Source organism: Oculina patagonica, chromosome 13, assembly GCF_052425735.1.
Source record: "Oculina patagonica isolate OP01 chromosome 13, crgOcupat, whole genome shotgun sequence".
NCBI classification, from domain to species: domain Eukaryota; kingdom Metazoa; phylum Cnidaria; class Anthozoa; order Scleractinia; family Oculinidae; genus Oculina; species Oculina patagonica.
In genome coordinates, this window is record NC_135770.1 from 22919206 (window position 1) to 22930885 (window position 11680).

Consider the following 11680-nt stretch of genomic DNA (forward strand, 5'->3'; position numbering starts at 1 on the left):
CTCCAAGGCCATAACTCGTTGGCAGAAAACTGGGAAAAACATTGGGAAAAACGTAACTGGACAATTATATTTTAAAACACTCAAAAGAATTATAAAAGGCCAGTAAGTAGCTCAAATTTGTTCTCACAGGCCTGCAAACTAGTGAGACGTCCAACACAAAATCAGTTTGACTGTATGCATTGGCATTTTTTAAAATCACCTTCTTTGGACTCATGCTCTCAGTTTATATGGAGAAAAGGTGACCCTGGTACAGCGTTGGATCTAGAGGAGGGGCCAACGTTATTTTTTGGCCAAATTGAGGCCCGCAGGGAAGAGGAGAACTATTTTTGAGAGTAGGCCCCCTCTTATTGCAGGGTCTGGATGACCGGACCCCTACTTGTCTGAAGGTCTGGATCCGCCACTGCTAGGAGGGTTATCCTCCGAACCGAGCCACCTCAGGCAAGAGAGCTTTTTATACATTCCTTTTATAAATAACAGCGAACCGCTTTTATGAGAAATTTCCAAGTTGGTTCGGGGGCTAGGGTGACCCTGCGTGAAGGAAGACGTGACCCCGGTGTCGAGCCAAGTTTTTTTTTTTCATGCAAACACTTTGGCTCTTCTTGACAAAAAATGGTTAAATTTAAAAATGGTTAAATTTAAAAAAAAAAAAATAATGGCTCTTCACTCCAGCTTTTGCAGAATTTCAAGAATTTATTAATTCTGTTTTGCGCCTATAATTTTATCATATAAAGAGGGGCCTGATGGTATTAAATAGGAACTTGGATTTGGATAAATTTTCGCTGGGGAAATGGGATTTGGGTAACTGGGACTGAAAATCACAACATAATAAATTTGGAAATTTTGGAAGCAAGTGAATGTCGTAATTTGTTGAATGATTACTTTAACAAACTTCGTCAGAACGTTGGCTCCTCCTTGGTATTTCGAAATTTCTTGGACTTCAGAAACATTTAAACTCGCTGGATCTTTTCAATGACATTTTTTGAAAATATTTCAACGTAAGGGCATTTTTGAGGAAATAAAAAAAACAATTTGAATTTCCGGTCCTGTCGCGGGATTCTCCATATAAATTTACAGACAGTCGCTATTAAGCCCCGAAGTGACTGCATCACACGACTACTAAGGGACTTCCCAGGGGTTTTGGGTGCAAGGGCACATGGTCATGTAGTTTAAGGGAACGTAGGGTATTGTTTAATTCGCACAAAGAAAACAAAGGAAAACTTTCCTACTACTAACGAGAACTTTGCGCGATAAATTGAGAGGCCGTAGCTACCCCGAATGACTTCATCACACGGCTACTAATTTAAAAGGGACCTCCCAGGGGTTTTGAGTGCAAGCACACATCGTCATTTATTTCAAGGGGACAATTAAAGGGAATTGTTAAATTCTCATGAAGAAAACTAAGGAAAACTTCCCTACTACTAACGAGAACTTTGCGTGAGAGGCCTTCGCTACTTCATCTGTTAGACTATTAAACTCTTCGTCGTCAGGGTAAAAACAAATAGGCCATTTCGGAGTTACCCTTTGCCTCTGTTTCATGACAATTCTAGGTGCGAAACCATTCATATGAAAATGAGTTTCACTTACAGGTCCATTTTCATGCAAATCAAACTCATTTTCATTTGAATGGTTTCGCACTTACACTCGTTTTGAAACGGAGGCAAAGGGTAACTCGGAAATGGCCTATTGAAAGGGTCTAGGGTTTGAGCTCATCCGAATGTGCAGTTCTTTCCTTTGTTACACCAAAGTATTAGTCGGATACATGTGTATTCCCAACACCAATGTTTATTCTTCGTACATTCTAATTGACCTCTGTTTCTAACATACTGAGATACTACTTAAATGCATCAGTCGATATCATTCTAAAATTATTAGATAAGTTCCAATGTCACTGTACGAAGATGTATCCCATGACTTTAATGCTTTTGTCTCCATTATCAGGACTGGAGTTGGCCGCGTTCCCACACGTATTGGAGCCATCAGGGACCCCTCCTGTACCAAAACCGATTCTGGAATTACAGCTTTTGCAATCATTTTGGTCGTTGCCAAGGATGCCGATTCTTGCTTTAGAATAGACACTTTCACTCACAGCATTAAACCCTTCCTTGTTACAGTGGCTCTGTAAGGACGACTGTACACCAATCAGCGTCTTCCACGTGTTACGACCCAGTGAGGTGGCGCGGTATTGCCCATCAGCGATCAGTGAGTACAGAGAGTTGGCCTGCTTGTCGAGGACAACGAAGTTCATCTGATGGCCGATCTTCATGCCAAGACATATCTTGGAAAAGGGTGTGTTCCAGTAGGTCGGTAACTTGGTCTCATGATGGTCAAAACCAGTCTTTCCTCCTGCAAGATTGAAGTCAATCTTGTTGCTCCAGAGTTGGGAATCGTAACGAAAGGTTGCCTATCGAGAATAAAAAACAACAATCGCGATATGTAATACAAACGGAGAGTTGTATTATCCCAACAAAAGGCTTTTCTTCAATTGTTTTAGATCTTGCGATGATTTCATAGACACCACAGCACCTTTAAAAAACTGTAGAACCTTATTTTACCTTAGTAAACATTATGTGACAAAAATTGTTTTGGAGGACTTTATGCTTCTTAAGGCGACTGTGTCACGGCTAAGTTAAGTTTATTTTATTAAGTTTTGCCAAGTGTTGGTTATGAAACTTAATGTTTCAATCAATCAATCAATCAATCAAACTTTATTTATAGAGGGTTACACGTAATAGTTTTACAACTAATAAATTTGTGGCCCTCTCTAATGTACTAAAAAAAAATAAGAATCTACTATAAACAATAATCTAATTTAAAATTTAGTTAAAACCTAATTTAAAATCGAAATGTAAGCTAAAAATTTAAAAACTAATCTACAATATTGATCCAAAGGTAATTATTACTAAATAACACAATCTAAAAGTTATTATCTAAAAAAGGAGTAAAAATATTATTCTGAGTAAAAATATTATTTGCAGATAAATTACTTCTATGGATCTAAATGACAAAACCAGAGCCTCATTACAACCAAATCTGTGTCCTGGGCGTTATAATTTAAAGTTACAAGCAAACAAGATTAACTTTGATAACTGTTCAGCCCAACCGGCAATATTTCATAAACCCAAACAAAGCTACAGGGTGGAATGGAATCTCCCCGAAGATTCTAAAGTTAACTGCCAAAGGTTTAGCACCATCCCTAACAAGTCTCTACAACAGCATTATTAGAAAGGGAAATTGGCCTAACACGTGGAAAATGGGAGAATGGACTCCTGTTTTCAAGAAAGGAGATAAAACCGATCCGGGAAATTACCGACCTATAACAGTACTGAACTCTGTTGATAAAGTATTTGAGTCATTACTTTCCAAGCAAATCATGGAAACCATGAATCCACATCTATATCAGAAAATGTCTGCCTACAGAAAGACACATAGCTGTGAAACTACGTTGATAAGGCTAACTGAGGACTGGAAAATGGCTGCTGATAATAAGGAATACGTGACTGTTCTATCCACCGATATGAGCAAAGCTTTTGACTCATTGCACCCTGCACTAATGATCCAGAAACTTAAAGCATACGGCTTCTCTGAAAGAGCACTAAATCTTTTGCGATCACCAAATATACGCCAATGATAATGATATACAGAAGGCCGCCCAAACTCTTAGGAGAGAAACAGAGGCAGTGTCACAGTGGTACAAGGAGAACCTACTGCAAGCCAACCCTCAGAAATACCAGATCCTTACCCTTGATCCACAACCTTCCAAGAGAACCCCTGAATATGCACTGAAGATGGAATTCGATGGTCATGAAGTCAAATCATCGGAGTATCTTAAAATTGTTGGTGTAACCATCGACAACAAACTGACATTTAGTGAACACATTAGTGATATTTGCAAGAAAACGAGTTGTAAGGTTGGGGTGTTAATGAGACTACGTAATCTAATTCCATGGTCTGCAAAGTTACAGCTGTACAAATCTAGTATTTTGCCTCACCTTACATATTGTGATATTGTATGGCACTTTTGCAAATCATCCGATAAGAAGAAAATGGAGAGAGTTCAAGAGCGCGCACTCAGGGCAGTCTTTAAATCCCAATCGGAGACCTACAGTGAGCTACTGAAAAGAGCAGGTCTACCAAGTCTGTACCAAAGACGTCTACAAAACATTGCCATTCTAATGTATAAAGTAAAACACGGACTTGTGCCCACTTATATAACAGAAATATTTAATACAGCCCCGAAACGATATAATCTGAGGAACGCTGATTTTAATATTCCACGTTTTCGCACAGTACATTATGGAAAACATTCTTTACGATATTTCGGGCCTTATCTATGGAGCAAACTAGACCACAGTGATAGAGAAAAACATAATGTCACGAGTTTTAAAAACAGTATTTTAAAAAAAGACCTCACCCGTCTTATACAAACTGAGTGTCAATGTGACATATGCAGCTAGCCGATATACATTTTTAAATTTTTAATTTTTAACTCTTAACTGCAATTTTTATCTTTCACCTACTTTTATGATAAAATTTTATATTCTATTGTAATTTATTGATTTATTTATTTATTAATGTATGAAGTACGATTCTTCAGTTTTTCTTCTTCTTAGAATTTAAGTGTAAATATTTTAACTTTAAATAGCTTAGATATATAATAATGTAAATAGTGTCCACAATTAGTTTTTTTAAGCTATATACTTCAGACACTTTAATAAAGTATTTCATTCATTTCATTCATTTCTTTCATTCATATTGCAATCCGTCTCAATCTTCGTCGCTTTTGGCCATCCGTCCCTTTTTTTGTATTTGTTGTGTTATTGAAATGTTCCTTCGCAGTTTAAGTTTTTATTTTATCGAATTTGATAGTCATTTCCCATGCCCTCTCCCCTCCGCAGAGGTTCCCGATGGGGCGTTCGTTATGTAAATCTGCTGGGCATGTTGAGTGCAGGCGCAAAAGACGAGTGATCCATTATTGCGGGGGAAACCTCTGCCAGAAGGTTGTAGTTTTCTCGAACATCCTTGTCGTTTTCTGGTACATTGATAAATTTCTGAGCCCTTGCCGACTTTGACAGCTTGAAATTCTGCAAAAATCCGCGCTAAATGTGTTACTACAGGAAGGGACTGTGTTTTATCTGAAGAGTTTTCATATTTACCGAAAAAAAGCAAAAATCTTAGTATCCGTAGGCCCATCTGAAACCTGTGCGTAGTCGTGTGGGAAGTTTGTTGTTCTATGGAGGTCAAGTGTCAAAGAATGGAGGAAGACTTCAAAGAGCTTGACTTCCCTCTCAAGGAGATATCTCTTGGTGGTCAATAAACTTGTATTTCCTGATTTTGGTCTTGAATTCCTATATGTTACATTTCGCTTTAAGCGTTTACCAGTTTATTGACTCGTTTGATCGAGTAACACAATAACAAGCACAACGACAACCACAAGCATAATTTTGTACAGAAAAAATATGGGAGAGATGAGTGCATGGTTCCTACACAGGTTTTAGCATCTATTTACGACTAACGAAACGCAAATTTAAGCTTGTGCTTCGATTGGTCTAATTAGTTCGTACGGCAAAGAATTGAAACTTCGCTCTCGATCGCCCACCTGAGAATCTGTTTATACACTCGTATCTTAATTTAACATTCTTCAAAAAAAAACTTACTTGTTCTGTTTTCTTTCGGGAAAGAATTAATCCGTTTTTAAGAGTTTCAGCGGCCAAAAGTTTCCTAATCGAATCCTTTGCCTGTTGAATTTCTCGTTCGCCACACAACAAAACAGTCTAAATAATACATGCAATCTATGTGCGGACAACAAAATTTTCCACATTCCCACGCCGGCATCTGAATACATTCTTGTCGATTCTGCTTGTTGTACATCGCGCAACCTCAGAGCCGATTGTAGATATGACTTAGCAGCCATTTTGTTGACATACACGGCAAGTCACATATACTACCCCCGGTGAGGAACACTAATAAAAAGGTTACCACCCCCGGATGGCGGCCGCATTGGGTGTGGTATCCGGTAGAGGATCCCGCGGCAGCTCTCGACGTTTTATTGCGCCTGCACTCACTACGTACAGCGGAGTCTCCCCAGCTAAAGCGTCTCCAAGAAGCCTCTGCGGAGGAGAGAGTCTCATGCCTAAATTTAACTTATATACGTGACACAGTCCCTTTATGTTGCAGTCAAGGTAACAAGCATTAGTTTTGTTTATTCTCTGAAAGAGAACTAAAGGATGCGATCGAATCCTTCCGCCTCCAAAGAAAAGCACAGCGCCAATACTCCGAAAGTTGTCACGTAAACATAACGCCACAAGAATACGTCATAATGTGTGACAATGTTTTAGATTACATAATTTTAGATTATAGAGTGTCATGTTTACCTTAGCGCCGTCAATTTTCATGACCAGCGTCCATCCACCACCACCGCATGCTCCAAGGCCATGAATTGTCATGTGACAAAAAACAGAGACCTTTCCAGCGTTTATTTGAAGTAAGTAAGCTCTATTTCCCTGCGACCTAATAACAAATCATAAGAAGAAATAAATGAGAAGTAAACCACATCTGTGTAATACTTTCTCCAACACCTTTCTAGATGGATACTCGTGAAAGAAAATTCCAAAACAGGAAAACTAATATTTAGAGCTTTCTTGAATAGTCTTTTTCTACAATATTTTTTTTTTTTATCGAACGTCATTTGATAAAACAGATGATTATAAAAAAAATTGACGACGAACAAACTGCAGCGTTAAAAGGAGAGGATTGTTCATGAATTTAAAATCTAGATTTTTGTGCAACAACTTGCTAAAATAAAGCACAGAAGATATAAATGTGATTTTAAACTTTTTTTACTCATCGGGTGCCTTTGATACTTATATGTTGTAACGTGACAACGTACTTATGGTTCGCGTAAATGTCTTTACACGACGCGAAAGACGAACCTGCAAAAGATAAAATGCAATAAAGTTAAGCGAGAAACACAACAAAGATACTAAATCAAACAAGAAACACATTTTTACACGACGCAAAACACGATGCTTCATTACACGACGCAAAGGACGAGCCTGCCCAAGATAAAATTCAATAAAGTGAAGAGAGAAACAAAACAAAAAGATTAAATCAAAGAACAGGCACAATTCTATAAGCTTTTACACGACGCAAGACACTATGCTTCATTACACGACGCAAAGGACGAGCCTGCCCAAGATAGTATTCAATAAAGGCTAGTTAAGCGAGAAACAAAACAGAGAGATAAAATCAAACAGGAGGCCCAATTCTATAAGCTTTTACACGACACAAGACACGTCGCTTCGTTACACGACGCAAAGGACAAACTGTCCATGATAAAATGCAATAAAGTTTAGCAAGAAACAAAACAAAGAAAATCGAAAAAGTGACTCAATTTTATACCAGATTCAACGTTTGGTTTTCCACGAGATGTGCCATTGACTAAGCGAACAAGCTTCTGAAAGTTTTTCTCCAAAGTGGCTTCAAGAGATTTGATGGCTTTCTCAGTCTTGTCTGAATCTTTCATGTTGGTGATCTCAGTGTTGCCTGAATTTTCATTCACGTTGACGATAATTGTTTTGTCACTCTTTTTGGCAGGAGCCGGAGTCGACACGGGTGCAGTGTTGTTTCCATCAGCAGTTACGATCGCAATCACACAGGATAGCTGCAGAATGAGCCGAACCGAGTTCAGAAACGAGTGCATCTTGCTGAGTAATGTCTTCAGAACGAATTGCTCACTATTAGAGACTTAACATTATAACAAAAATTTTAACGAGTCGTGATTTTATCTTTTTGTTTATTTGGTATTTATTTGTAGTGCATTAACAAAGCAAACACTCCGGCAAAGCTGAATTTGTACCAGTAATCACATGATTTCGAGTGCAATTTAGAATAAATAAGCACGAGTAAATTTTTCAAAGGCTAACAAAATTGCACGAGCCCGCAGGGCAAGTGCAATTTGTAGCCTTTGAAAAATTTACAAGTGCTTATTTATTCCAAATTGCACGAGAAAAATCATGTGATTACTTGTTAATAATATACAAGCGACAATTTCGGTCACGCTTTGATAATTCTCGTGACAACTTCAGAATAGCGCCTGGCTAAAAATTTTGACGTGTGAATTCATGCGTAAATATTCATTCACTCTCTGGAAGTGCTGCATGAAAAGTTTTCAGAACAGTCTTTTGACTCTTTTCGCCGTTGAATTTGAAGAATGTGAATGACAAAGCAAGGAAAAAATTCCTAAGGTTCTGCTGCTGTTCTTGGCTGAGAGGTATTTTTTGGTACGTTTTATCCGTGCTGTGTTTGTATTCGCCCGAACAGAAATCAACCTCAGTTCAACACATGTTGCTCTAGCTGACAAATTATAGTCAAACTAGAATACCGAACTGAAATACTGAACTATAAAAATCTACCGAACGGATTTTCTTAGTACAGATGAGCACTCTGCTACAACTCCGCATTGCTACCTGATTTCACTGGACGTTTTACAGGTTAGATTTACCTCTTACAGTTGTAAAACTATCTTTTGTGCCTTTTGTTGTTGAGCGAGCTTTTAAATAAACAAGCTTCGGCTATTATTAAACTATCATATAATGAAATGCTTGCTCCTTCTGTGTTCAAAACTAGGTAACCGGTTCCTTGGAAGTCTGGTCAGTACTTCTTCGCGTTTCGCTTCAGAGAAGTGAAGCAATGTTTCGGCGAGAATTTTAATTTACTATCGGCCGTCGGCCGTGAGCTTATTTCGAGTTTAGTTTATGTCTTGTCCTCTTTGTCTTTTTGATAATTCTGCGTCTTTTACAGTAAGTAAGGTTTGTTGTTCTTCTGTACTTTGCGTCGTTTTCAAGTCTTTTAATTAAAATTGCGTTATTAAGTTTAAATTTTGTCTCACTTTCGTCCGCCATTTTGTTTGTTCAAGATGTATTTTTCATGAGGCTGTTGTCAATTACACCGTTTTGCACTGCCAATTACACTTTTTGCACTGCCAATTACACGTTTTGCACTGCCAATTACACTTTTTGCACTGGTTTGGGATAAATTGACGTGTTCTTAGCCAATCAGAATGGAGAAATTGCTGCTTGTATATCAGTTATTAGCCACTTAATCAATCCATCAATAATCAAACAATCGATTAATACTTGAGTGGAATGATATTTCTTCACGCAATGTTATGGTAAGATATAGATACACGTCTCAGCATTATATATCTTATCCTCTCTTAGTGTGTTATTTTAAAGTGAAAAAAGCTGACTACCAAACTTTTGGCGGGAAAAGTGGTTTTAAAATATATAAAAAATGTTAATTCAACGGAATATTGTCCTTCAGGCTATCTGCATGAGTTGCAGATAGACGTGTTAACGTATAGAGATTCAATAAAAGGCAATTATTGCACTCTACGTTTTCAAGAATACGTTTACCACTTAAAATGTCGCCTGTGTCAATAAAGCGCTCGCCACTTCGCCCGAGGACTGGCACTCGCTATTCAAATTACAATTCATCGGCTGGTGATATTCCCATGGGATTTTAAAGGAGCTTTGTCGAAGGACGGAGCATCTTGGAAAAACATGGCTCATTTTGCACGTTTCTTGTTTTTTATCCACCATTGCAAAAACCATCTTTGCTTATATTGGTATATTATCCCTTCTTCCTTCAAATGAAATAAGAAATGAAAAGATATAATAACAAAAATTACTTTAAGCCTATTGTATTTTACGACAAATCGCTTAAAAACGCAGAATTAACAACTCAAAGCTATCATGATTCTTATCATTATTTAACGGCCAGAATTTCTCGCACGCAATTGCAGTTGGTAGACTTTTCAAAGGAAATACTTATGAAGTACTACGAAAAAGAGTTTGCACGACTTTTCAGCAAGTCGTGCTCGTCTTAGTGAGGAGTGAATTGAATACAATAGCGACGTTTCTTCTGATCCAAATTTACACTTGGTTTGAAAGAGATGATTAATTAATTTTCCACCAAGAAGGATTTTGCATGTTGAAAATAACGGTCTTGATCTAACGATAGCATACAGAGGCCCAGCGCTGTGGAACAACACGTTAGCCAACGACTTCCAGTTGCAAATCACTTCAATCAAAATTGGAAATAGGAATTTTTTTTTTTTTTTATATATATTAGCTTATATTTTAAATGTAATATTCAGACGTAGTTAGCTTTAAAGCCTGGTTTTCACTAGCGACGCAAGCACAAGCGCAAACATGAGCCCAATCACGCAAAGAGGACAAATTTTGATCCTTGTTCTTGTGCTTGCCGCAAGCACAAGCTCTAGCATAAAGCTGCAATGCACTTGTGCTTTTGTTTGAGTCGAAGCCGTTTTCACAGAGAAATAAGAGCTGTTATTCTCGCGCTTGTTCTTGCGTCGCTAGTGAAAACCAGACTTTAGATGCAAATTTTAATACTATATTTTTAATGTAATTTTTTTAAATTGTAAAACACTACGTATATAAACGACAAAATTAATAAGCTTTCAGCTTTAAATTTTATCTATTGATATTAAATAGAGGTTTCTCTATCTATCTGTGAAACAATATCATGACTAGGAAAGGGATCGTACAGACAGTTGAGGATTTGCTTCGCTTCGTTTCCCTTTAAATCGGCTTCAAGATGTTTTATTTACCACTGAGGATTCTGAACGTCTGCTGTTGCTGCTTATTCCTTGAATTTGTTATTTACGCGACGATGTTGAACTCTGCATAAGCGCTTTTAAAAAATGCTTCGTAAACATATACTCGCATTTTCTTTATGATGTGAATTATAAATTTCACAGAAGAAAAGAGAATCGTTCATTTGGCATTTATATTTTTTCTTCAGTGTTTATCATGACTACGGTGTTTTATTTAGAAACCAGGATACGTCTAACTGAATTCTTACTAGGTAGGTTGTGTAATGAAGCTTATGGAAAGAAGAATGTTCAGTAAGGAGAATATTTATGTCATACGGTGGATTAAACTAAGATCTTCATGCCTTCCTATTTATGATATTTGTATGTAGTGCATTAATTATAGCTCCATTAGTCCATAATCATTCCCTAGGACAATTATAAATTATTGAGTGGAATCTCTATTCCTAATCTCTGTGTCTTATTTCAAGCAATATTTTAGGTTTCTTTTTCATTGAAATTTATGTAGAATTTCGAGTTCAGTTTTATATCTGTCTCGACAGAAGGGAATGTATTAACCTCAGTTGTTATGAATTTTATGTGTCTCGATGTGTTACTTTAAAGTACAGAAACCACCCCAGTAAACTCGGTCCGAGAGAAATTATTAACTATAGAAAGGGTAAGGCAAAGTTAACAATAATCGGTGGGTTACCATTCCCATTACAGTTAAGGCATTATTCATAGGCCAATTTCGATATATTTAAAAATCTGACTTGGCTTCCTTTCTTAGGGAAATACAACAATCAATTTCGAGTGATTAATAAATCATTTCTTTTGTTTTATTTCGCAAAGCCTCTTAAAATATCAAACTTGTCCAGAAATACACTAAAAAAATTAAAAGGTATATTCAAATGAATGTGGTAATTCGTTAGATGGGTAGGGCCAGTCTTTACTTTTTCGACTCTTTTTAAATAAAAACTGTCCCTAAAGGAATCTACTTAACTCGGTAGTCTAATGTCTATAGGTAGAAATTAGAAGGCTGTGTGGTGGGCACGAGGTCCTGGTGAC

General features: G+C 37.3%; 1 protein-coding gene across 1 annotated transcript; it reads right to left on the reverse strand.

The window, feature by feature from the left end:
* Positions 1-1775: 1775 nt before the first annotated feature.
* On the reverse strand, positions 1776-7730 carry LOC144636422 (putative skeletal organic matrix protein 5). The gene is made up of 4 exons (XM_078495631.1): positions 7399-7730; positions 6887-6929; positions 6372-6507; positions 1776-2401 (listed from the first exon to the last, which is right to left on the reverse strand). The coding sequence occupies exons 1-4, from the start codon at positions 7697-7699 to the stop codon at positions 1886-1888; spliced, it is 996 nt and encodes a 331-aa protein (XP_078351757.1). The 5' UTR covers positions 7700-7730; the 3' UTR covers positions 1776-1885.
* Between the last annotated feature and the right edge of the window lie 3950 nt (positions 7731-11680).